This window comes from Limanda limanda, chromosome 22 (assembly GCF_963576545.1).
Source record: "Limanda limanda chromosome 22, fLimLim1.1, whole genome shotgun sequence".
Taxonomy (NCBI): Eukaryota; Metazoa; Chordata; class Actinopteri; order Pleuronectiformes; family Pleuronectidae; genus Limanda; species Limanda limanda.
The window spans coordinates 5,753,908-5,780,026 of NC_083657.1; the positions used below are offsets into that span (position 1 = coordinate 5,753,908).

The following is a 26,119-nucleotide window of genomic DNA, read 5'->3' on the forward strand; positions in this document are numbered from 1 at the left end:
ACCACTTCACCGCTTCCAACCCGATAGAAGACATTTATTAATATACTTAAATACAAAGTGTTGATGATTTAAAGTCGCTTTCTCGGTGTGTCGCCGCCTGGAGGAAGCGAGGAAGCGGAGAGAGAGCACAGGAAGGGGAGGCTAGCTATTAGCTCCCGATGCTAACTGTTAAATCTCCTCCAGGGAGGTGAAGCGGCTCTCGACACAAACCGAACCCGCAACCTGGTGCTTGTTTCCCCGCGGTGACAACAGCAAGAGCCGGAACCCCGAGTTTTAATAGTTTCACTTTCACCGAGAAGGAGAGAAAAGTCTTTAACAGTTTGTTTTTAACTCGGAAATGGTGGCGAGCCCGGCGTCATTGTTGAGAAGCTTATGGCAAGGAAGTGTGTGTTTGTGTGTGTGTGTGTCCATTGTGTTACTCAGAGATCAGAAAAACCTATTCATATATCTGTTCCCCTTTTATATAACGAGATTGAATTGAATGTAATGTATTTTGAAATCATTTTCGCTGCTTAATTAACTGTATATCAATTATTTAGTTAATTAATCAGATTGTACTTGTATAGCTCATATTCACAATTAGTCTCATAAGGGTCCAGTGTAAGATTTAGGTGAAAGGGATCTATCGGCAGACATTGAATATAGAATAATAAACCGTTAAGAATTGTTGTTTTCTTTATTCTAGAATGAGCCTTTTATATTATTCACACTTGACCACAAGTGTTCTATTGATTGGTTAATTGATTAAGTCACAATCTTGACTATCAAATTAAAAGCACATTTAGAAAGCTGGTGTTATCTAACTTTTCTGATGTGTGTGTTTGCTGACTCATTTCTTCATGGGAGTGGACGTAGTTATAAAAAGTTATCGTGGTGAAAGTTCAACAGTTTCGGTTTCATCAGACAACCACGTCAAACACACCTTCCATTCAACTCCTCCTCTTCCTCTTCGCAGGTAAAGTCTTCCTGAACCACAACCCCTCCCCCCACCCACCCCCCGGCGAGATGGCGCTTCTCTGACCTTTTATTTTTACCCCTTTTTAAAGCCCTCTCTTACTTTTTTTTATATATATATGATTTCCAACCTTTTAAGAGGAGAAGCGTTATCACAATGACGGAGACTTATACAGTCCGAGCCCTCCTGGTTTTCACCATAGCAGGTGAGTGAGTTCACATCCACAACATCTGTGTGTTTCTGTCTTTAACTCTTTATCAGACATTTGTAATGTTTGCACTTTTCACGGTCTATCGCGGTTATGATCTGTGTCGCACGTGATTTGAAAACTGGTCTGACTCGTTGTGTTTTTTGTTCTGCAGCCTGCAGTCGATTGGATCCTGCCCTCTGCTCCGGTAAGGAGACGACGACTCAGCACTTTATCTCATGTTGTGTCTGTGGCTGTCGTGAAAGGATTCTCCAAAGTCACATTCTTGTTTCATACGTCCTTGTAACCTATGAATAGAGGAGATCCGACTTCTAAAGACAGTTCCCTGTTCTATTTCACTTTTCTCCTATTGTGAGGGTCTGTTTAATTAGATAGATAGATAGATAGATAGATAGATAGATAGATAGATAGATAGATAGATAGATAGATAGATAGATAGATAGATAGATAGATAGATAGATAGATAGATAGATAGATTACTTTATTCATCCCCGAAGGGAAATTAAGTCGTCATAGCAGCCGGTATATTTTAATACAATAAAATACAATACAATAGAATAAAATAAAAAATATTGAGGTAGAAAGAATAAAAAACAGAAGCACAAGATAAAATAAAATAAAATAGGTAGATAAGGTGCAGTGGCAAGATGATGGTAATAGTACTGATGATATGATGGTAATGTTATTGTTAGACAGTATATAAAAATAGTACAGTATACATAGTATATAATATAACATAATAATATGTATATATGATAGTAATTACACCAATATTATAGCAATATATAGTAATAATGGCAGCAACAGTATATATAATAATAATAGTAAATATAATAATAATAATAACATGTACACATGTATAAATATGTGTATATAGACTTATATATACAAAGAATATACAAAGAGTATGATATGATATATAGTAGAGGTATAAATCTAAGTATTTGACTATACAATAGATAATATAATATACTATGAGTGTAAGAATATGTAGACAGAGTATCTCAGATCCTATTTAGCATTACTTCCTTTTACTTCTTGACTAAACATTTATTTCATAATCAGTGTTTAGAGAAGCAGAAGTGATGTATTGAAACGAAGGTTGGATCATTTCTCCTTTGTTCTGCTGTTTCCTCAGCTCGATGTGGGCGTTCCCTTCAAGTGTTTGACGACAAAGTGGAACAGATTATGAGTTCTGCGTACCACAGCTGGTCGTACCGCTTCGGCTCGATCTATGACTGCTGGATCATCAGAGGTCGGGAAGGAGAACCCATCGTCCTCAGGTACAGATGCTGAGATGGCTCAAGAGTTGACATAATTTTTCTGCCATAGACTCCACTGTACTCCTTTTATTGTTATTCCAATCTTCAGCTCTGGCAAACCAACTATTGCTCTTTGTCGTAAAGGGAGGGAATGTTGCCGCTTTAAATCAGGTTATATGTTTCCTGATTAACCTTTCATAGCTAATCCCCCCATTCTCTCATTTCAAATCTTTTTTTTTTTCAGCTTTTCCCAGTTTTCAGCACGATGTAGAAAGGAGTCGGTGTCGATAAAATCCTCCCTTGGCGGTGAGCCGGTGGTCCTCTGTGGCTCCAAGCTGCCGCAGCCAATCGAGTTCCCAGGGGGAAATATTACAGTGATGCACCACTTCCTTCCACATTTGTTCCCGGTGTCATCGTTTCTCTTGAACTATGCCAGAGGTATGGTGACATGTTTGTTTCTGTAGAATCTTGTGTTTGATCATTTGCAACGTGCTCATCTCTTGTACCTTTTTCCAATGGAACTTATGTCTGTGCATTTCTGTCATAATCTGTGTATTCACCATCTTTTTCTACACATTCAGACACTGGTGAATGTCCTCTGACATCTTTTCAATGCGTCGGGGGTCGTTGCCTCCCTCACTCCTGGCGCTGCAACGGCCAGGTGGAGTGTCTCGGTGAAGGTCCCGGTCTCGGTTCAGACGAACAGGGCTGCGATGGAGACGAGGAAACTCCAGCCCCCCCAAAGCAGGGCAGCACACAGGAAGTGGGAACTAAAAAGGAAATGAATACCGAGAGAAACCACGACAGGGACTCTGAGAAACTCAGGGTCTTGGATAATAGTCAGAGCTCCGAAAGGTCAGAGGAGAGATACGCCGACTCTGATCCGTGGGCGGAGGAGGAGGAGGCCCAGGTGGATCCAGATCAGCCTCCGACCCATAAGGAGCTCGCCGTGACGCCGAGTCCCATCTGGTGGCCCTGCGGAGGACTCCTGCAGACCTTTTATGGGACATTCTCCCCCCCGGCCAATCGGGGTACTCCTCTGCTCTGTGTGTGGACTCTGGACCCTCAGGATTCCCGGCCCCTCAGGTTGGATCTGCAGCAGCTGCTCCTGGGTTCCAGGGACAGACTCACCGTCTACAACAGAGCGCAAGGCGAAGGAGATGTTATTAAAATTGTGAGTTTGTTCGATTCAGACATTTTTCTACTAATCATCTCTAAAGAAACCTTATGAATCATTCCCCATTGTAAGACAATGTTCCTTCCCGGCATGTTGACAGATCACCAGCGCCTCCAATTACAGTTACTTTAAAGATCATGCATTCGATATTTCACTTGGTAGAATAACTGGGAGCAAAATGTTCTTTAAGTACCAAAAGTAAAGGGAACTCCATTGATTATAGTACATGTGCTCCTGTGATTGCTCCTGGGTCAAACACCTTATCTATTTCCCTCATCAGTTTAATTTGTCCAGGTTTTATTTGTTATGAAGGATATGTTATTAAAATTGTGAGTTTGTTTGATTCAGACATTTTTCTGCTAATCATCTCTAAAGAAACCTTATGAATCATTCTTCATTGTAACACGATGTTCCTTCCCATCTCGACAGATCACCAGCGCCTCCAATTACAAAACCGTCCAAGCCGAGTCCCACACTGGCGTCCTGTCGATGGTGTACGAGGCGCTCTCTGGCTCGGAGGGCAGCGGTTTTAACGCCACGTTCCACGTCGGGAGCTACTGCCCCCCGTGGGAAGGTCGGTGCGGGGGGGCGTCAGGTGGCTGCTTCACCCAGGAGCAACGCTGCGACGGGAAATGGGACTGCTCCGAGACGGGCAAGGACGAGGAGGGATGCCGAGGCTGCAGTCCCAACCAGTTTGCCTGTGGAGTGGTGGGACAGAGGATGGTGGCGTCCAGTCACTTTGCCGGCCGGCCGGTGTGTTACCCGGTGACGGAGAGGTGCAACTACCAGCTGTACTGCGCCGACGGTGGCGACGAGAGGGACTGCACCGTGTGCCAGCCGGGAACCTTCCACTGCGACAGTGACCGGTAGGTTTGTGTCTGTTCATCCAGAGACTCTGAGACTGAAATTCAGTTCTGTAATTGAGTTTCAGTTCTCATGCATGAAGCGCGTGATAAAGATTAAAGTTCAGTCTTTATCTTGGAAATGTTTGTTAATCCATTTACTTCACCTCATGGTCCATACATTAGTTAATCTGGAGATTTTCCATCATATCAAAACTGCTTGTTTCACCAGATTTAAGTCACCTGTGAGCTATTGATGTTTAATGTTAAATTCTAATCACTCTGATTTAATAATTAAAAGTTAGTGGTCAAGGTATATTCAGGAATTTGACCACCAACTTTTTTTATCAAAGTGAGGTGTGTCTAGTGTGTTAGTCAGAAGGAGTGTGAAGATACACAATCATGTGAGAGCTTGACTGCATTTGCCTGAAGTATTGAGCATGAATTTGGTTTGTGTACGATTGTGTTGCTCCATAGTCAAACATTTTCGAACAGGACGAAGCTGAATCTCTCACTCTTCGTACTCTAACACACAAGTGGCCCATTGTCCCGTGTGCAGGTGCGTGTTCGAGAGCTGGCGCTGCGACGGCCAGGTGGACTGCAAGGACGGCACGGACGAGCTCAACTGCACCGTCATCCTGCCCCGCAAGGTCATCACCGCGGCAACCGTCGGCAGCCTGGTGTGCGGCCTCCTGCTTGTGATCGCCATGGGCTGCACCTGTAAACTGTACTCGCTCAGGACCAGGGAGTACAGGTAACTTAATTTTTTTGTGCATTTATCGCTTTTAATACTGCTCATCCCGCAGTTTCTGCTCAGTTCCATATTTGTTTTAGCTCTGAATATCTGAGATAGTGACTCACAAGAGGCGCACTTTGTTTTCATAACTTCTGGATTCGGTAGCTGCCAAAAACGACCAGACAGCCCCTCTCAAAGGCTTCAGAAACTCCCACAGCATGCGTCTTAGAAAGACACACACAAACTACCAGGTTGTTGTCTCAGCCAAGCCGCTCATGTTGTGTTCTCTTCGGAAAATTACACTTCTCAACTGAGTACAGCACTTAAAAACAAACCATGTGTGGTTTAGAGATTGTAGCCGTTATTCAGGATTGTCCACTTTAAAAATTAGCTATGGAACAGTAGATGAATATACGATAAAGAAGTTTATACTGTGGATGAATCTCTGGAAAACCCTCACATCAGAAACCAGTGTCGTGTGTGTTTGGGAATGTGTCCTAATGTGTGTTTTTATCCTGCAGCCTGTTTGCTCCAATCAGCCGCCAGGAAGCGGAACTAATCCAGCAGCAGGCTCCTCCCTCCTACGGTCAGCTGATCGCCCAGGGCATCATCCCGCCAGTGGAGGACTTCCCCACGGAGAACCCCAATGAGGTGAGAGAGGAGAGCGTCACCAGAGCATGTAGCTGTTTATCAATCTCCGATAATCAGTTCCGCTGATGATTGATCGTGTAGTTAAACTTGTTGAATGCTTACTACAGCTTAGAACATTTTGGGTACAATCGTTTTACATTATCATTGGTAAAGTCCACAAAATGTCTTATGTGGCTTGATTATAAGAAGATATTTTTGCAAATTTGGTTTAAAAAAGTTGGGGTTGTATTCAAAGAAGTCTCATGAATGTCGAGGAGTAACACAGGCTCCCACAGTGAGTGTTGCATTATGGGTTGTTTGTAATCTTCTGAGAACATTCCTAAGAAGAGGAGGGTCTTCCTAAAAGTTCTCTCATACTTGGGTCGATACAAGATTGTGCACGACTAGATAGATAGATAGATAGATAGATAGATAGATAGATAGATAGATAGATAGATAGATAGATAGATAGATTACTTTATTCATCCCCGAATGGAAATTAAGTCGTCATAGCAGCCTGTATATTTGAATACAATAAAATACAATAGAATAAAAAATATTGAGGTAGAAAGAATAAAAAACAGAAACACAAGATAAATAGGTAGATAAGGTGCAGTGGCAAGATGATGGTAATAGTACTGATGATATGATGGTAATGTTATTGTTAGACAGTATATAAAAATAGTACAGTATATATAGTATATAATATAACATAATATATATTTATATATGATAGTAATTATACCAATATAATAGCAGTATATAGTAATAATGGCAGCAACAGTATATATAATAATAATAGTAATATAATAATAATAATTATAACATGTACACATGTATAAATATGTGTATATAGACTTATATATATATATACAAAGAATATACAGAGAGTATGATATAATATATGATATATAGTAGAGGTATAAATATACTAGGATTAATAACCGACATCAGTCTTGTGTTGCAACGCAGACTTCAGCGTCTCGTTATAAATTCTCACACGGGCTTATTTGTTTGACCGTAACGTGAAAACACTGGAAATCAAACCCCCGAGCTTCAGAGGACCATAACAAATCCATTTAATGCTGTGAAGTTTGAAAGAAAGGAGTCGGTGTGAGAACCCGACAGGATGAAGAGGAGTGATAACCGACTCATTCTTCAGCCGTCCAGCGACACTGAGTCCACTCTCATCTGCAGCAGCTCCTGTGTCCTCAGTCTTAAAGTCATGTGCTCCACCCGAGCAGCTGACTCCCTTCAGGCCACAGCCGCCTGATGGAGATTAATGAGTTCACATTAAGGTGCTTTATTATTAGCCACAGTCGAGGTGATTTTTAGATGAGGGATTAACAAAGCATGTGATGTCTGATGGGGTCAGCCCCAGATACAAACTAGCTCTTTTTTTTTATTTATTTTTTTTTTATTGAAGTTTCAAGTGCGTATCAAACTTTATGACGAATTTACAAACATTTTCATTTACATCCCCTCGAACAGCCACTCATTCACACAGACAAAGAAAAAATAAATAAATAAAATGGACAATGGCAACAGACATCAAACTAATGGAGTAAAAAAATAAAAAAAAGGCAGGATCATTTCACAACCTGTTCAGTCAGTGTTATCCGTTTCATTGGTCAAAAATTACATGAATGATTCCCAAATACAAGCAAACTCCTCCTGTTTACCTTTAACAATGTATGTCGATCTCTCCATCAGTCCAAGACAAGTCATCAACTCCTTCTTCCATTTTGCCAGTGATGGTGGTTCTACATTTTTCCAATATAGTGCAATCCCTCTCCTTGCATGGAGAAGTCCAAAGTCACAAACTCGCTCTTTAAACTTGGATCAGTTTTTTGGGATTGTTTTAATGCAACTTGTGCAGAAATGGTAGAAGGAATCTTTTGACAATTTTCTGTTTCTCTCCCTCTCTGTCAGACCTCGTCTCTTTCTCTGAGAGGAATCCTCCAGCTGCTCCGCCAGGACGCCGCCAACTCCCCCCACCGCCGGCGCCGGCCGCGCTTCGTCCGCCGGGCCGTCCGCCGCATGAGGCGCTGGGGTCTCATCCCCCGACCTCCCTCCCGGCCCACTCAGACGCCCGGCTCCGCCCAGCAGCAGGCAGACCCCGCCCCCTCTGGCCAGGAGCCGGCGCTGACCACTCCCACCAGCGCCTCGTTGGCGGTGGAGGCGTTGAACCAGCCGGTGCCTCAGAAGCTCGGCCTGTTGGCGGCGTCCGAGCTGCAGCAGCATCAGGACGACGACGACGACGTGCCGCCTCTTCTGCTCCCGCTGCCCCCCCCGCCCGTGGCCTCCCCGCCTCCGCCTCCCTACGCTCCCCCGGCTCCGCCCCCGTCCGTCTCGTTCACCCCCCCGGTCGCCGTGCCGCCGAGCAGCCCCTCCCTCGCCTCCATCTTCCACACGCTGGGCCTGAGCATGTCCCTCTTCCGGGCGTCGCCCTCCTCCTCCTCCACCAACTCCATGCCCCTCTCCGCCTCGCCCTCCTTCTCCTCCTCCTCCTCCTCAGACGACGAGGTGCTGCTCATCCCTCTCTCCGATGACACCACTTCCGAGGACGACGTGCCCATGCTCACCTGAGCGGCTTCCTCCCTCGCCCGGTGACTCACACCCCTTCTCTCTCTCTCCTTTCTACGCACTAATAACTGAGTCTTTCCACATTCGTTTGAACTGAAGCACAGGAGGCGGCCCCCCAGCGAGACGCACCCCCCACTGTGCAAGTCCGGTGCCTTTTTCAAATTGCTTTAAAGTTGGATTTGTTGACCTATGGAAACAAGTATTTTTATTTTTTTTCAAAGTGTAAGTTTTAGACAGAGAGCATGGCTGATGTGAGCGTGAGTCGGGATCGGGGGTGCACTTAATTTCACGCCGGGCTGCACATTGAAGGTAAACTTTTTGCACAGAAGAATCTTCCCTATCCACAAAACTGAGGCAGGCGACTGTCACACTGAATGATGAGAGTTTTTAATGATGGAGAAATTGTTGTGTTTTGTATGGTTGCAGCTGTGTGAATGAGTTTATGTCTGGCGTAGACAGTGGAGTATGTTCGTAGATGTGGTCCATCCCCACATACTTCTGCCACTTGCATCCGGTCTCATGTTATATCCGATGTTATAATAGAAAGAGAAAAGATTTCCCCTATTTAAGTGCCTTTTCGAGGAGTTTCCTGTAGATGGCTCGAGGTGATTGAGACGATTCCCGGTGACACACAAAAAACACAAAAACACAAAAACACACGGAGGCACGTTTTCCTGACACGCATCAACACAATCAGTGACTTCACAATTTAAACACAATGCATGACTACTCTGCAAGCCGGCAATAACTTTTCGGGACCCTGTAGTTTTTGTGCACAATCATGGCCACACACACACACACACACACACGTGTACACTTTCTAAGCGAATGTATGTATTATACAAAAAGCAAATATGTCAAAAGACAATCTCTTTGGTGCCTGGTTTTAGTGTGTGTGTGTGTGTGTGTGTTTGTGTGTCGTGTGCACAGGAAGCTAGTCACAAAATCAACCTCAACTTGAATCTTCAGCCCCTGAGGGGATTGGGTCGCATCCTGTCACGTTTGGACACAGCAGACTTGTGGTGTGCCATTTGTATTGTTGTACATTTTACAGTGTTTTTATTTCAGCAAGTTGCTTCTGATTTTTTCCTTTCCTCTTAAGTTTTAATTTTTGTTCCCCCCTGTTGCTTTGATGAATGTATTGGTGTCGACGACGTAGAGTAGCCGGAAGTTTAAAATTTAGATGAAAATAAGAGAGAAAGTGATTTTATGATTTTATTAGGGTCAACTTCACTGTATATAAGTAAAAAATGTGGCTGAGATTAAACGATTTGCACTTTTAGTTTCGGCGTGTTGTGTTTGTTTTGTTGGTCAGTGAAGAGGCGCGGCCGACACAGAGGAGACAACAGGTGAGAGAGTTGTTGCTTTGTGTATTGTATTCAAACGTCCTCACTCAGACGCCTGGGTGAGCTCCTCAGAGTTTTGTCCTGGGAGGAAAACAGAAGTTGAGATCAGAACTCAGGATTAGAAGTGAACGCGTGGAGACACAGAGATTGAGTTCAGCTACAAGGTAATCATGATGACTGCTTTTAAATGAATTGATTTTGTAGGACAGGGATTGTAGAAGCTAAATTCTCTCAACATTTAACAGCAGGCCCAGTTTCTTCTGACGTGTTTGACCCTTCCAGACTAAAATTTGCCCTCTGATTTAGTCTGGTGCTGTTATAATTACTGTAGAAAGTAGAAACCATATTACTGCATTTTTATCATTGGAAGAAATCCTGGGGGTAGAAACATCTTTTTTTTAATATACTGAGTAAACTTTTGACTCATGTTTAAAATATTGGAAAGATACAAGCTAAATGCAGAGTCATGACTTTGGTTTAATTGAAGGACGAATAAATACACATCACTTTACATTATCTTCATTTACAATTACTTTCATATCGTACAAGTCAACTTTGACAGTTTAATTAACTTTGCATTTTTTCTGTTGGGGTAATTAACCAAACTAAATGACTACTTTAGATTATGCGTCAGCCTAAAATAGAGAAATCAAAAATACACTGACCTCACAAAAGCAGATTTTATCATATGTACTATTAGATTTCAGTTATGTATTTCAGATTTATGCTTTTTAATAATAAAAAACAGACAAATGTTACATCTCATTATGATATGAAGGAATTATTGTAATGTAATGTGTTTATGGCACCTTGTAACTTTAGATTTATACATACAGCTCTTCTCTATAGGCTGCTGGAAATGTCATTAAAGTGTCACTATGATAAATGAATATATTGGTTTGATGGGATCCACTACAGCCTGGAGTAAACACCCTGTGAGCTTCTGCTGCTCATGAGACTCGGAGACAAACTGTGAATCGTGTCCTCACTGTGACCTTTAAATAGATCCCAGCTATAATTATGACCTCCACTCCGGCCCTGAGGCTCCTGGTGGGGACCTTGGTGGTCCTGCTGGTGGCCGAGCCGCCTGGAGCTCTGCAGAAGTGCATCTTTGATGAGGTTCAGGCTCAGGTCCGAGTGGTCAGAGCTGCAAGCATCCACCCCCAAGGCCCCCCCGACGAGCCCACACCAGCACCCCCGACTGGGCCAAGGCACCAGAGGAGCAGCCTGGGAGAGATGACCTCTTCCTCTCCTGGCTCGCCACGGCCAATCAGGATCCACACCTGGATCCCGAGAGAGAGCGACCACCTATCAGACGCAGAGAAGGGGAGACTGGAGGCAGCAGTGGAGGAGGCTGTGAGGGTGGTGTCGTCTTTACTGTCAGGTGAGAAAACAACACACACACACACACACAGACACACACACAGTATAATAAACCCACTAATGATCTTTCATAGTGAACAGGGTTGTGGGTCCTTTGCTGCTCAGTAGAGACGTGAACAAATACTGCAAGTTCATCTGGAGCAATTCAAGAACAAGCAACTACAACAGGTGTGTGTCTGTTTGTGTGTGTTTGTGTGTGTGTAGTTATGACAGTAATGATGGGGAGAGCTCATGCAGACAAACAGAAAAGCCTCAGCCTCACACGTCTTCCCTTTAAAGCCCCACTTCCTTATTTACCCAATAGAACAATATAATCACAAATATAAAAGGAGGAGGGTTGTCATGAAAACTGATTTAAACTTTACAGATGTTTTTCTTCAGGTGTGGTCGATCCAACAGCAACTACAGGAATGAGACGTGTCTGGATGTGACAGTAAGTCTGAATAATTTAAATGATTTCCTTTGTTTAACTGGAGAAGACGTAAACAGCAAGTACCTGTTAGGTCTCTGTTCCTTGTTAGTGAGGGACACATCAAATAAGCACTGTTCAACCCCCCCGTGTTCTACACAGATCCCAGATCAGCACCTGTCTGGATGTGATATTTACCCAGAGCCTGACTCACCACTCAGGACTGTCCTCAGACCTGAAGGTCCCGGACTCCCAGACACCGACTTCCTGCTTTACCTCCACACACAGTCCACTGACAAGTGTCGGGCAGAGGTGAAGACTCACAGGAAACACAGAGTTGTGTACAAAGCACTTAAAGGTTTTCAATCCATTGTAAAATGTTACCAGGAAGCACTTTTCTGAGGGAAGTTACTGTAAGATGTGATCATTAGTCCAAAAGTACCACAGAACAATCAATGCTTATGCGTTTTGCCCTCAAACCACGTGTATGACTCTTTCTTAGTTTGTTCAGTAAGTTTAAGTGTCTCTGGAAACGCTGTTTTCTAAACCAAATAATATATGATACATAAAATATAGTTATTTTCACCAAATATCAGTTCCTACAACAGCAAATATGTTCATTATCACTCAGTTATTTACGATGGAAGAGAAATAAAGATTATCTTAAAGAATTCGAGTAGTCGTCAAATCCTGCTGCAGCTCTTTTATTTTTATTTACTGCCTCTAAATGTTTAGTGTCTCTTCTTCAGCCCAGTGTGTTGGCGTACGCTGCCGCCTGCCAGACGGACCCCCAGGGGCGACCTGTAGCCGGGGTGGTGGTCATCTGCAGGGACAGACTCTCAGAAGCTGCCTACAACCACCAGGCTACAGTACAGGTAAGATTTATCATATTAATAACTCTGAAACATGTTTTTAATATGTTTTTTCCAGCAGGATGAGATGGAAGGATGATAATGAGTGTGTTTTTTTTTACAGACTGTGATTCACGAGCTGTTCCACGCGCTGGGCTTCTCTAGAGATCTCTACCACACCTGGAGAGACTGTTCGTCCTCATCTACAGGTTTTCAACTGTTTTTAGATGTTTTTTTATGTCACTATCTAAAAAAAGAAATAAAACAGTCACTCAGGATTAGGGTTGCAAAATTCCGGGAATATTCAAACTTGGAAACTTTCCATGGGAATTAACGGGAATATATGGGAATATATGGGAATATATGGGAATATATGGAAATATACGGGAATTAATGAGAATTAACGGGAATAAACTGGAAATGTTGTGGGTAATTTATACTAACTGTATTGACCTTGTCATATACAGACATGAATATGAACATTTTGTTTTGTCATAGGCTGATTTGAGCCCTGAGGAAACTTTGGGCACTTGACTATACGCTTCTGCATCGTTGTGTCATTCTTAACATAGGTCTTTGCACAGTATTTGCAAATGTACACAGCCTTTCCTTCTACATTGGATGGGGTGAAATCTCTCCACATGAGTGCACGTGGCATTGTTCTGAAGAATAAGATGAGTAAAAAGTTTGTAAAAACACACTAATGCAATGCCAGAGATATAAATAGTTAGCCAAACAATTTGAATCGTCTGTAAAAGTGATTTACATGATGGATAAATGAATGGAAATAGGCTAGATGAACAGATGAACAATCCTCAATCGTGCATGCTAATATATTTTCCCCAGTAATATCATCGAATCTGACCTGACTAGTCCTGCACACTACAGCAGGACTCAATAGCCCTGCTGTAGTGTGAAGGATGCTGGGAGTTATCTGTGCATGTGATGGAAGATTGCACAGTGGAGGGTTGAAATTCAACCTGCAGTTTGTGCTGCATTCCATACATCTTTAAAATAGAGTTTTGAATGATATTTTTATTGCTCAGCGTTTAATTTTGCTTATTTTTTTTTTTTTTTTCAAAATTCCCCAAATTCCCGAGCTTAACTTCCCATGGAAAGTTTCCGGAAATTTACCAGAAAGTTGCCGCCCCTTTGCAACCCTACTCAGGATCAGTTTCATTGATCAGAAATGTGTTTGTGTTTTTCTTCGTGCAGCTCTGGGCTCTGGATGTTCACCTCGGGGGAAAGTGGTTCACTCTGATGGATCAGGTCAGATGAGGATCTACACCTCGGCCGTCCTCTCGGCCCTGCAGACGCACCTGACGTCCCCGGACCCGGAGCTGGGAGGCCCGCTGGAGAACCTGGTGCTGGAGCTGCTCACGTTCCATTCATTATCAATGGACGTACTCGTCGCCTGTTTCAAACTTCTGACTCCTTCCTTCAGGATGCACCAGGCAGAGCGTCCTCTCACTGGGAGGCCCGGGTCCTGCGGGGGTCCATCATGGCTGCGGAGCTGGAGGACCCGGCCACGGTCCGGATCGACCCGGTCACTCTAGCTGCTCTGCAGGACTCAGGCTGGTACAGGGTGGAGCTGAGCAGGGCACAGAGTCTGGTCTGGGGTGAGGGTAAGAAAAGATAATCTGCAGGATCACTAAAATAATGTTTAATAAAACTAAAGGAACAACAATTGAAGTCTGGATAATTAAAATGGGCTGATTTCTGTGTCTCAAGACTGTTTGATGGACAACAAACTATATAATTTCATATAAATGTGTGTTTTGTAGGTGAAGGATCCTCGTTTGGTTCCTTGTCAACTTGCCAACACAACTCTTCATCCTTTTTCTGCACTGGAAGGTTCATTCAAACTTTGTTTCCTCCAAAAACAACCTGTGCCTTCAAGGGGAACACTGGTATTGTGTTTATTGTAATTTGCTGATTATATTTCCAGCAATAATGTTTGCAATATTTTTCCCTCTCAGTGGACTTGGGTGTCATTTTCTTCACCTCCACAAGGGCGAGTGCCAAACCGATCCATACATGGAGGGGTGTAGAGTATTTAAACCGCTAAAGAATTCAGTGAGTTAAATATTTTTTCAACACAACAGCTTTTAAAGTGCAATTATTATTCTAATGTGTGATTATGGTGTTTTTTCACTGTTTTGCATTTTGCATTTAATTTTCTACTTCACTTTTTATATCTTTTATCTTTTATATATTTTTATATAGATATGTTTACGTCTAAATAAATGTTACTTTGTATAAATATAAGAAAAAGTGAGTAAATAAGAAGTAAATAGTGAGTCAATTTATATTTTTTTTTATTGTTTTTCTTATTTGTGGTGTATTTATTGTGTGTTTATGTTTCTATGTTCATTGTATGCACCAATAACCAGAGCAAATTCCAGGTAGATGTAAACCTACTTGGCAATAAATACCTTCTGATTCTGATTCTGATTTTGTTATTTAGCTCATCTTGGATTGACTTAAATGTGCATTATTCACCTCTATGCTCTGCACTTGTAGCTCTCTAATCCTGTAAAGCAGTAACTTCTCTTTATGTATTTATTTGTAATCTAAGCCTTTTTAATTTTAATTTTCATGCTTTGTCTTCATGCAGAGTGAATGCTGGAAAAAGGAAAACACCAGGCCGACACCTGAGCTCCACCGGAGCGGGGAGATTTGGGGCCTTGGCAGCCGATGCTTCTCCTCCAATCTGACCAGACAGGTGTGTCTGTGTGTGTGTGTGTGTGTGTGTGAATCCTTGTCACCTGCCTTTTTAAAAACTTTTCCCTTAGTTTCACATTATTTTCCTCCTCCTCTTCTCCACGAGCAGATGCAGTTCCTTGTGTCGAGCGGCTCAGTGGAGGGCCGCTGTTACAGACACAGATGTACTGGACCGAACAGATACCAAATCCAGGTGTCTGGCTCTGACTGGGTGGACTGTCCCCCAGGGGGCGCAATTCAGGTAATGAGACCCAACATGTAACAACAGTGTGCTGTAAATCATACCACTTTGTTAAGAGATGCTGTAAACATTAACTCATGCGTCTTTTTTAAATCCTCAGATAAATGGATACCAGGGTTTAGTCTTCTGCCCGGACAGGAGGTTGTGCCTTTACCCGGATGTCACTCCTCCCTCAGATGATGTTGGTGGATTTCCTCCTTCCAACACAAGGCAAGTATGATTTAAAAAATATGGCTTCCTCTCGTCTTACAATAAAGTAACTCATGCTAACTTTAAGTTGTTGTGTTTCTGTTCAGTGACCCCCACGGGATGATGAACTCGGCCCAGGACGGCGGCTGGTGGACCCTCAGGCCTCACACAGAGCTCAGTGTGGCCTCGGCGCTCGGCTTCACGGCGGCTGTCTGTCTCCTGGCTGCTCTCGCTGTGTCTTACAGGAAGTGTCGCTCCTGCAAGAACAGGGTTCGCACTGTTCCAGACGATCACAGTGACCTTTAGAAAATCACTGACCATCAACACTGTTAATGAGTCTTGAGTAGTTCATTTATTTTTTCTGTGCTGTTATTTAAGTGACGTGTTTATAAATAAATAAAAATGAATTCACACACACAGTTCATTTTAATTACAATTTTATTTTGACCACTTAATACTAGTAGATCTCTCATTATCTCTTATAATGTGGTAAAATATCACAAAAGAATAAGATGTTTTAAAGATGATTGTACAAACTGCTGTTTAAATGCTTTTATATTCACATTATCTGCTCCCAATTTAAAAATATAAATTATTTAAACATAAAGGCCCATTCTATGGGTTAGGGTTAGGGTGCAATATTTTTCCCTCTCAGTGGACTTGGGTGTCATTTTCTTCACCTCCACAAGAGCGAGTGTCAAACCGATCCATACCTGGAGGGGTGTAGAGTATTTAAACCGCTAAGGAATTCAGTGAGTTATATATCTTTTCAACACAACAGCTTTTTAATGTGCAAATATTATTATAAAGTGTGATTATAGTGTTTTTTGATTTATTTAGCTCATCTTGCAATTAATTAAATGTTCATTATTTACATCTATGCTCTGCACTTAGCTGACCATCAACACTGTTATTGAGTTTTGAGTAGTTCCTTTATTTTTTCTGTGCTGTTATTTAAGTGACGTGTTTATAAATAAATAAAAATGAATTCACACACACAGTTCATTTGAATAACAAATTTAATTTGACCACTTAATACTAGTAGATCTCTCATTATCTCTTATGATGTGGTAAAATATCACAAAATAATAAGATGTTTTAAAGATGATTGTACAAACTGCTGTTTAAATGCTTTTATAATCACATTATCCGCTTCCGAAGTAAAAACATAAATTATTTAAATATAAAGGCCCATTCTTGGATACAGAAAACCACAAATCATACACTTTAGGTGAAACACATCACATTATGATTATTTCATATAACAGATCCCTGTCCCCTAAATCTTAATGAGTGAAACTTTTAAGAGAGTGCCACTTTTATATCGGCTTCATTTCCTGACCCACACTGGGATAGAGGTCTGTCTGGGAGCCAAACCACCCAGACAGATTTTGTACGCTGAACTGGTCTGGCAACATTCACTCTTCAGTTTTAGGCAGAGGAAGCAGAATGGCACTTGGCATCGAGGGCAATTAATGTTCTTGCAGTTTTTTTGGTTGTGCTGCACCCTCATTCCACATGTCGGGCAGGCCCTGACTGACGGGCAGCCGGTGACACCCTCCACTGCAGGAAGACTGATGGTTGAACATATCTGCAGAAGCTCCAGGTCCTTGTTGGCACAGCCGTCGTTTTCGCAGCGGTCCAACCGAGGGGCCGGACCTTTCCACTCCGTCCGACACTGCCAGCAGAAGTAGTATTTCATCCTCTTAGAAGCATTGCATATGGTGCACTGGACACACAGGTTGGAGAGGTCCTTTCTCACCACATCCGTTTTGCACTTTGGGCACTGATATGGAAAACGGTGAAAAATCCCATCATATAAAGAAAGGAGTGCACTTGATTGTGTTTTAATTATCTGAATCGTAAAAAAAACAAATCCCTGGAGCACTCACGGGCTGACTGCTACCGAAGTCTGCAGCAGCCAGACGAGCCATGTTCTCTTCAAAGTACCTCATCTCTGACCTGGACAGAATGGCCAGTCGGCGAACTTCTTCATACAACAACTGCTTATTGCACCGTTTGGTTCCCTCTTCCAGTGCGTGACATCTGAACTTATAAATCCCCTTGAAACAACAACAGACAAAAGTACCTTAATTAAATTGCTTAGCGATCTTATAACAATAACATGTGACTCACTCTGCATGTAGTTATAATCAATCACATAATAGTACACCAGTGACATTACTTTCCCTTCTGATGTGTTTAAAAGTGAAAGTAAGTACAGGTTGTTTCTTATGTGGGTTTTACAAAGCTGGGCTCGAACTGGGCCGGGTCATTTTTACATTGTGTTGTCGATACTCTTAATTAATTAAAGGATCTGGGTTTGTCTTCTATCTCTGAACAACACACATGCTGTGGATGATAGCATGAGCCAGTGGAACAGGCTGTGTTTCTCATTTCATTTTCAAGCACGTTGTTTTAAACAAAGCCTAGAAAGAAAAAAACAAGTTTGAGTGAGCTACCTGATCCAGCTGCTTGCGACAGCTCTGTGTTAGAGAATCAGGGGAGACAACGTGTCCACAGGACATCACTGCTCGGAGATCACCATCATCTGAAGCTGAAGTGTACGACAGGAAGTCATGAGAAAAAGAGGATTCGTACAATCCAATGTTATAAGAAAAATAAACAGACAAATGAACTTACTAACAAAGGGAAAACAAACATTTTAGCATCTGTAAATGAACTTCAAACACTAGACACTCTTGTAAGAAAGGGAATAAATCTTACAATATGGATCCAAGTCGTTCTTTCTGTCGACTAACTCTAGAGTGGTGTCGCGTGGGTTGTATTTCTTCTTCTTCTTAAATCTCTTAGAAATCCTATTGATTGATGTACGGGAAAAACTCTGGACACCAGACAATAACAAACATAAGATTCACAACAGACATTTTCCCTTTACAACAGTTAGGTTGTTGACAACACTCGTTACTGATATTGAAAACAACTGACAAATAACTAGTTATCAAACAGTCAACATTCAAACTTCCCTGGTGTTCGATCTCTTTTACAGATGGATGCATGAAGCAAAATAAAGTTCTCATGTAATAAAGGATCTGTATTTCTTTAAGATTGGTAGTTTAGGCACATTTTTAATTATGTAGTTAAACAAATGCTATGCTGCTCACACTAAATATATATATCCTGTTTGCACTGTACATTATATTTATATTCTACTGCCATGTCCCCTCGTATTTTATTGCAAGTTTACTTATTTATTACTTTTACCGATTTATATTTCTTGATGATATTTTTTGTTGATAAATTATTCCCTAACAATGTGACCAAAATATTTAAAGCAGGAGTTTTAAAAACACACATTATAACACAATATAGGACATTTTAACACAATATAACCCAATATAACATAATGTAACACAATACTACACAGTATAACATAATATAAGTCAATGTAACATAACATAACACAATAAAACACAATGTAACACAATATAGCACAACGTCACAGATTATCTCGTGTTTTAATTATCTGAACCGTAAAAAAAACAAATCCCTGGAGCACTCACGGGCTGACTGTTACCGAAGTCTGCAGCAGCCAGACGAGCCATGGTCTCTTCAAAGTACCTCATCTCTGACCTGGACAGAATGGCCAGTCGGCGAACTTCGTTATACGGCAACAGCTTATTGCACAGTTCGGTTCCCTCTCCCAGTGCGTGACATCTGAACTGATAAATCCCCTTGAAACAACAATTATTAAACCAGTTAAAAGTTTGTCAATATATCTCAAAAATAGTTTTTGTCATTTAAGATAATCACATTGGTGTTTGTCCCATTGCTCATTTCCCAGTAAGTTTGGATTTAATAAGTTATTCGATGCTGTAAAAACAGAGTGACACATCTGCAAAGACTTCAAATGACGTCATCAGCACAAGATGGCCGAGTTCCAGTTCAAACATTAATTTCTGGGTAGTGGGAGGAGTGGAGATGAGTCATTCACTTGTAAAGTCTGTTTATGGGAATCACTGGACAAAAGTACCTTAATTAAATTGCTTAGCGATCATAGAACAATACAATGTGACTCACTCTGCATGTTATTATAATCAATCACAAAACAATACACCAGTGACATTACTTTCATTTTTATTGTGTTTAAAAGTGAAAGTAAGTACAGGTTGTTATGTGGGTTTTACAAAGCTGGGCTCGAACTGGGCCGGGTCATTTTTACATTGTGGTGTTGATACTCTTAATTAATTAAATGATCTGAGCAACACACATGCTACGGATGATAGCATGAGCCAGTGGCACAGGCTGTGTTTCTCATTTCATTTTCAAGCACGTTGTTTTAAACAAAGCCTAGAAAGAAAAAAACAAGTTTCAGTGAGGTACCTGATCCAGCTGCTTACGACAGCTCTGTGTGAGAGAATCAGGGGAGACAGCGTGTCCACAGGACATCACTGCTCGGAGATCACCATCTTCTGAAGCTGAAGTGTACGAGAGGAAGTCATTAGAAAAAGAGGATTTAATGCAATCCAATGTTATAAGAAAAATAAACAGACAACTGAACTAACTAACAAAGGGAAAACAAACGTAAAGCATCTGTAAATGAACTTCGAACACTAGCCACTCTTGTGAGAAAGGGAATAAATCTTACAATATGGATCCAAGTCGTCCTTTCTGCTGACTAACTCTAGTGTGGTGTCGCTCGGGTTGTATTTCTTCTTCTTCTTAAATCTTTTAGAAAACCTATTGATTGATGTACGTAACATCTGGACACCAGACAATAACAAACATAAGATTCACAAAAGACATAATCCCTTTACAACAGTTAGTTTGTTGACAACACTTGTTACTGATATTGAAAACAACTGACAAATAACTAGTTATCAAAAATGTTTAAATAACTGCAGTGGAGTCAAAGTGTAGTGTGACAGTATGAAACACAATAAAATGAAAATACACTTAATACTTGTGTGACTGTATTTGTTTGTGTTCTTAAAAAGTTGCAAAACGATAAAGCTACAACAACTTACCTTCGTTGACAGCGAGGTAGGTCTCTCTGTGGGTTTGTGTGTGTGTGTGTGTTTGTAGCTACACCAGCAGCTCACTTGGACACTCCCTCAACTACTTCCTTATTTTGTCACGTGGTTGTGTTTTTAATGTTCAGATGATTAAAAGTATTATATTGGAAATTAACTGATAAACTTTACGTGGACCACCTCGTTCCTACAGTTGTCTTTTGTGTCTGTAATTCCATTCCAAACTTCCCTGGTGTTCGATCTCTTTTACAGATGGATGCATGTCGCAAAATAAAGTTCTCATGTTAGAAAGGATCTGTATTTCTTTAAGATTGATGGTTTAGGCACATTTTTTAATTATCTTGTTAAACTGTACATATGCTATGCTGCTCACACACATATCCTGTTTGCATTGCTCATATTATGTCTCTTCTATTGTCATATCCCCTCAAATGTTATTGCATGTTTACTTATTTTTTACTTGTACTTATGTCTATTTCTTGATTATATTTTTTGGTGATAAATTATCCCCTAACAATGTGACCCAAATATTTAAAGCAGGAGTTTTAAAAACACACAATATAACACAATATAGGACATTATAACACAATATAACACAATATAACATAATGTAACCAAATAATACACAATATAACATAATATAAATCAATGTAACATAACATAACACAATACAACACAATGTAACACAATAAAGCACACCGTCACAGATGATCTCTTGGGTTATAAAGTTTTTTTACCCAGCAGCCCACGGTCTCCCTCCGCTGCTGCTCCTAGACGCAGGATGTAGAAAGTAGATCCTCTTTGTGTCGCACTTCTAGGAGGTGAAACTTCCTCCAATCGTCTCCTGAAGACTCAATGTGTCCCTCGACTTAAAGACGGTGTGTTTCCAGCTCGTTGAAACTTGTGTTGTCTCTTATATTAGATCCGTTTGCACCTGGAGGCGGAGGGACGCATCACCACCCGGCGGAGGAGCGAGGATTCAGAATGAGACTGATGTGAGATCTGATGGAGGACTCGTCTGGAGGACAAGAGACACAGGTTTGTGTCTTCAGGACGTTTGTTCTGAGTGTCATTGTGACGCTTTTATTTGTGTGTTTTGTGTTAATTGTGTTTTGTTTATTACTGATTGACAGAAAATGGAGGAAGAGTGAGAAGCTAAACTTATCTAGCTTAAGTTCTGGTGAGCACATGGTGCGTGGCCCTCATCATCATCATTAGTATCAATTAAAGTCTGGATACAGTTTCTCTTTATTTATACTTTATAAACAAGATGGAGATGTTTGAATTAGATACTTTCTGTTGTAGCTAAACTCTTTTCTGTGTCTCCTGTGGCTTTTTCCTTTCGAGGCAGGACCTCTGTGTTTGGGGCAGATGAGAGCAAAGTGGACAGTAAGTAAAACTTTATAATACTGTTACCACTGTGTTTTTACTTTAGTATCAAGAGACTGTCGCTTATTTGACTAATTTTTTCACTAATTTTGCTCTAAAACTGCATGAAATGTTCTTTAATGTGTCAACGTCATGTGATCGCCACAGTTAAAGGGATAGATCACCCAAAAATGAAAATTCACTCATTATCTACTCACCACTATGCCGATGGAGGGGTGGAGTCATAAGGGGTCAACTTTGTTGCAGCATAACGCAATTAGGGTTGCAAAATTCCGGGAATAATCCAAGTTGGAAACTTTCCATGGGAATTAACGGGAATAAATTGGAATAAACTGGAAATGATGTTGGAAATTTATACTAACTGTATTTACCTTGTCATATACAGACATGAATATGAACATTTTGTTTTGTCATAGGCTGATTTGAGCACTGAGGAAACTTTGGGCACTTGACTATATGCAGGGTTTCCCCCAGTGCTGTATAGGCCTGGCGGGCCTTACTCCCCCCCCCCCCCCCCGCCAGGCTAAGCGTCGCATGGTTTTTTTATTTAAAAAAAAAAAAAAAATCCGTCACTCGCGCACATCAACAACACTTCACTTCCTCATTGAGCCCCGATCAGAGACATGGCCCCGATCCCCAAGCAACCATCCTATTGGTCCAAACAGTCACATGTCCCACCCAGACGCCTTCACTGACCCTCGGACAACAGAATGCTCCTTTAACACAGTGTTTTACTGAACATACGTCGCCTTCACTGATCCTCAGACATCAGAACGCTCCTTCAACACAGTGTTTTACTGAACATAAGTCAAAACCGAACATAAACATAAACCTAGTCCGTTACACGATTAGGCTGCAGCTATTTGGTTTTATTTATTTAAAAATAGGGTACTTCTTATTTCATACATTTTCCAGAAAATATGAGGAGGACTCAAATAGCCCTACAAAGTTCTGTGTTTAATTTATTTCAAAGTAGGCCGACACTTGCCTGTGTATTTTGTTTGTTTGTTATTTTGTTGCTTGTCTGTTTGAGTAGCTAGCTTAAAGCAAAGAAGTAGTACGCATATCTTTTATTGGTAACCAAACTGTTACGGTTCATTGTTTCTGAAATAAGAGGCCTGACTGCTATGTTCACAGCAAACTTGAATTTTTTTTAATATTAAGTAGGGCTGCCACTAACGACTATTTTTCTATCGATTAATCTGACGACTATTTTATCGATTAATCTAAACGATTAATTTTCCTCCCAAAAAATCAAATTGACCATTTCAATTCAGTTAATTTTATTTCGATAACAACAAACTGTATGTCACCATATAATGCAGCACAAAACAAAATGTAAACAAAGGCTCAAATATTAAAGTGCAAAACTGTAGGTTTAAACTAGCAACTCCAACGTGATAAAAATAAATAAAAAAGAGGGCTTATAAGTTAAGTCAGCAGTGCAACTCAAAAAGATATCAAAGTATCTATTTAACCCCTTATCAAAATAAAAAAGTTAGGTGTGCATATTAAACAAAGTGCAACATGTTTAGAGTATAAGACTTAACACCCCCCCCCCCCGCGGGTGCCTTCTAGCAGCCCTACCACCAGGCTTAGCAAGTTTTCTGGGGGAAACCCTGTATATGCTTCTGCATCGTTGTGTCATTCTTAACATAGGTCTTTGCACAGTATTTGCAAATGTACACTGCCTTTCCTTCTACATTGGATGGGTTGAAATGTTTCCACACATGAGATAGTGCACGTGGCATTGCTCTGTAGAATAAGATGAGAAAAAAGTTTGTAAAAAAACAATAATGCAATGCCAGAGATATAAATAGTTAGCCAAACAATTGGAATCGTCTGTTAAATATTTTACAATTGATGGATAAATGAATGGAATTAGGCTAGATGAACAGATGAACATTCCTCAATCAGCATGCTAATATATTTTCTCCAGTAATATCATCGAAACTTACCTGACTAGTCCTGCACACTACAGCAGGCCTCAATAGCCCAGCTGTAGAGTGAAGGATGCTGGGAGTTATCTGTGCATGTGATCGAAGAATGCACAGTGAAGGGTTGAAACTCAACGTGCAGTGTGTGCTGCATTACATACATCTTTAAAATAGAGATTTGAATGATGTTTTTTTTGCTCAGAGTTTAATTGGCTTATTTTTTTTTTTCTTCAAAATTCCCCAAATTCCCGAGCTTAACTTCCCATGGAAAGTTTCCGGAAAGTTTCCGGAAAGTTGCCGCCCCTTTGCAACCCTACTCAGGATCAGTTTCATTGATCAGAAATGTGTTTGTGTTTTTCTTCGTGCAGTGCTGGGCTCTGGATGTTCCCCTCGGGGGAAAGTTGTTCACTCTGATGGATCAGGTCAGATGAGGATCTACACCTCGTCCGTCCTCTCGGCCCTGCAGACGCATCTGATGTCCCCTGACCCGGAGCTGGGAGGCCCGGGTCCTACGGGGGTCCATCATGGCTGTGGAGCTGGAGGACCCGGCCACGGTCCGGATCGACCCGGTCACTCTAGCTGCTCTGCAGGACACAGGCTGGTACAGGGTGGAGCTGAGCCGGGCACAGAGTCTGGTCTTGGGTGAGGGTAAGAGAAGATAATCTGCAGGATCACTAATATAATGTTTAACAAAACCAGAGTTTACAAAGGAACAACAATTGATGGACAATAAACTATATAATTTAATATAAATGTGTGTTTTGTAGGTGAAGGATCCTCATTCGGTTCCTTGTCGACCTGCCAACACAACTCTTCATCCTTTTTCTGCACCGGCAGGTTTGTTCAATCTTTGTTTTCTCTAAAATAACTTGTGCCTTCAAGGGGAACACTGGTATTGTGTTTATTGTAATTGGCTGATTATATTTCCAGCAATAACGTTTGCAATATTTTTCCCTCTCAGTGGACTTGGGTGTCATTTTCTTCACCTCCACAAGGGCAAGTGCCAAACAGATCCATACCTGGAGGGGTGTAGAGTATTTAAACCGCTAAGGAATTCAGTGAGTTTTTTTTTTTTTAAACACAACAGCTTTTAGAGTGCAATTATTATTCTAATGTGTGATTATGGTGTTTTTTACTTTATTTAGCTCATCTTGCATTGACTTAAATGTGCGTTCTTCACATCTATGCTCTGGACTTGTAGCCGTCAAATCCTGTAAAGCAGTAACTTCTGTATTTTCTGTATTTATTTGTAATCTGAGCCTTTTTAATTTAAATTTTGTCTTCATGCAGAGTGAATGCTGGAAGAAGGAGAACACCAGGCCGACACCTGAGCTCGACTGGAGCGGGGAGATTTGGGGCCTCGGCAGCCGATGCTTCTCCTCCAACCTGACCAGACAAGTGTGTGTGTGTTTGCGTGTGTGTATGTGTGTGAATCCTTGTCACCTGCCTTTTTAAAACTTTTCCCTTAGTCTCACATTATTTTCCTCCTCCTCTTCTCCACGAGCAGACGCAGTTCCTTGTGTCCAGCGGCTCAGTGGAGGGCCGCTGTTACAGACACAGATGTACTGGACCGAACAGATACCAAATCCAGGTGTCTGGCTCTGACTGGGTGGACTGTCCACCAGGGGGCGCAATTCAGGTAATGACACCCAACATGTAACAACAGTGTGCTGTAAATCATACAACTTTGTTAAGAGATGCTGTAAACATTAACTTCTGTGTCTTTTTTAAATCCTCAGATAAATGGATACCAGGGTTTAGTCTTCTGCCCGGACAGGAGGTTGTGCCTTTACCCGGATCTCACTCCTCCCTCAGATGATGGATTTCCTCCTTCCAACACAAGGCAAGTATGATTTTAAAAAAATATGGCTTCCTCTCATCTTACAATAATGTAACTCATGCTAACTTTACCTTGTTGTGTTTTTGTTCAGTGACCCCCACGGGTTGATGAACTCGGCCCAGGACGGCGGCTGGTGGACCCTCAGGCCTCACACAGAGCTCAGTGTGGCCTCGGCACTCGGCTTCACCGCTGCTGTTTGTCTCCTGGCTGCTCTCGCTGTGTCTTACAGGAAGTGTCGCTCCTGCAAGAACAGGGTTCGCACTGTTCCAGACGATCACAGTGACCTTTAGAAAACCACTGACCATTAACACTGTTATTGAGTCTTGAGTAGTTACTTTATTTTTTCTGTGCTGCTATTTAAGTGACGTGTTTATAAATAAATAAAAATGAATTCACACACACACACACAGTTCATTTTAA

At 41.5% G+C, this 26,119-nt stretch overlaps 4 protein-coding genes across 4 annotated transcripts; 3 read left to right on the plus strand and 1 right to left on the minus strand.

The window, feature by feature from the left end:
- Positions 1 to 973: 973 nt before the first annotated feature.
- On the plus strand, positions 974 to 9,678 carry lrp10 (low density lipoprotein receptor-related protein 10; the record flags this gene model as incomplete). The annotated part of the gene is made up of 9 exons (XM_061066669.1): positions 974 to 1,160; positions 1,318 to 1,350; positions 2,302 to 2,446; positions 2,670 to 2,863; positions 3,007 to 3,599; positions 4,032 to 4,468; positions 5,004 to 5,198; positions 5,702 to 5,831; positions 7,743 to 9,678. Coding segments are annotated over 9 exons (2,571 nt in total), but the record flags the coding sequence as incomplete, so codon positions are not given.
- Positions 9,679 to 10,762: 1,084 nt separating this feature from the next.
- On the plus strand, positions 10,763 to 15,916 carry LOC132996211 (ciliated left-right organizer metallopeptidase). Its single transcript, XM_061066542.1, has 14 exons — positions 10,763 to 11,126; positions 11,200 to 11,293; positions 11,507 to 11,558; positions 11,697 to 11,846; positions 12,284 to 12,409; positions 12,510 to 12,594; positions 13,601 to 13,749; positions 13,830 to 14,010; positions 14,170 to 14,239; positions 14,365 to 14,461; positions 15,003 to 15,110; positions 15,219 to 15,350; positions 15,451 to 15,560; positions 15,647 to 15,916. Exons 1-14 carry the CDS (start codon positions 10,763 to 10,765, stop codon positions 15,843 to 15,845), a joined length of 1,917 nt encoding a protein of 638 aa, XP_060922525.1. The 3' UTR covers positions 15,846 to 15,916.
- An 818-nt stretch (positions 15,917 to 16,734) lies between these two features.
- On the minus strand, positions 16,735 to 24,382 carry LOC132996324 (uncharacterized protein DDB_G0292642-like). Its single transcript, XM_061066670.1, has 5 exons — positions 24,299 to 24,382; positions 20,149 to 20,263; positions 19,884 to 19,978; positions 17,432 to 17,602; positions 16,735 to 17,325 (listed from the first exon to the last, which is right to left on the minus strand). Exons 1-5 carry the CDS (start codon positions 24,380 to 24,382, stop codon positions 16,870 to 16,872), a joined length of 921 nt encoding a protein of 306 aa, XP_060922653.1. The 3' UTR covers positions 16,735 to 16,869.
- Positions 24,383 to 25,281: 899 nt separating this feature from the next.
- On the plus strand, positions 25,282 to 26,098 carry LOC132996325 (ciliated left-right organizer metallopeptidase-like). The gene is made up of 4 exons (XM_061066671.1): positions 25,282 to 25,287; positions 25,367 to 25,498; positions 25,599 to 25,702; positions 25,791 to 26,098. The coding sequence occupies exons 1-4, from the start codon at positions 25,282 to 25,284 to the stop codon at positions 25,987 to 25,989; spliced, it is 441 nt and encodes a 146-aa protein (XP_060922654.1). The 3' UTR covers positions 25,990 to 26,098.
- The last annotated feature ends 21 nt before the right edge of the window (positions 26,099 to 26,119 follow it).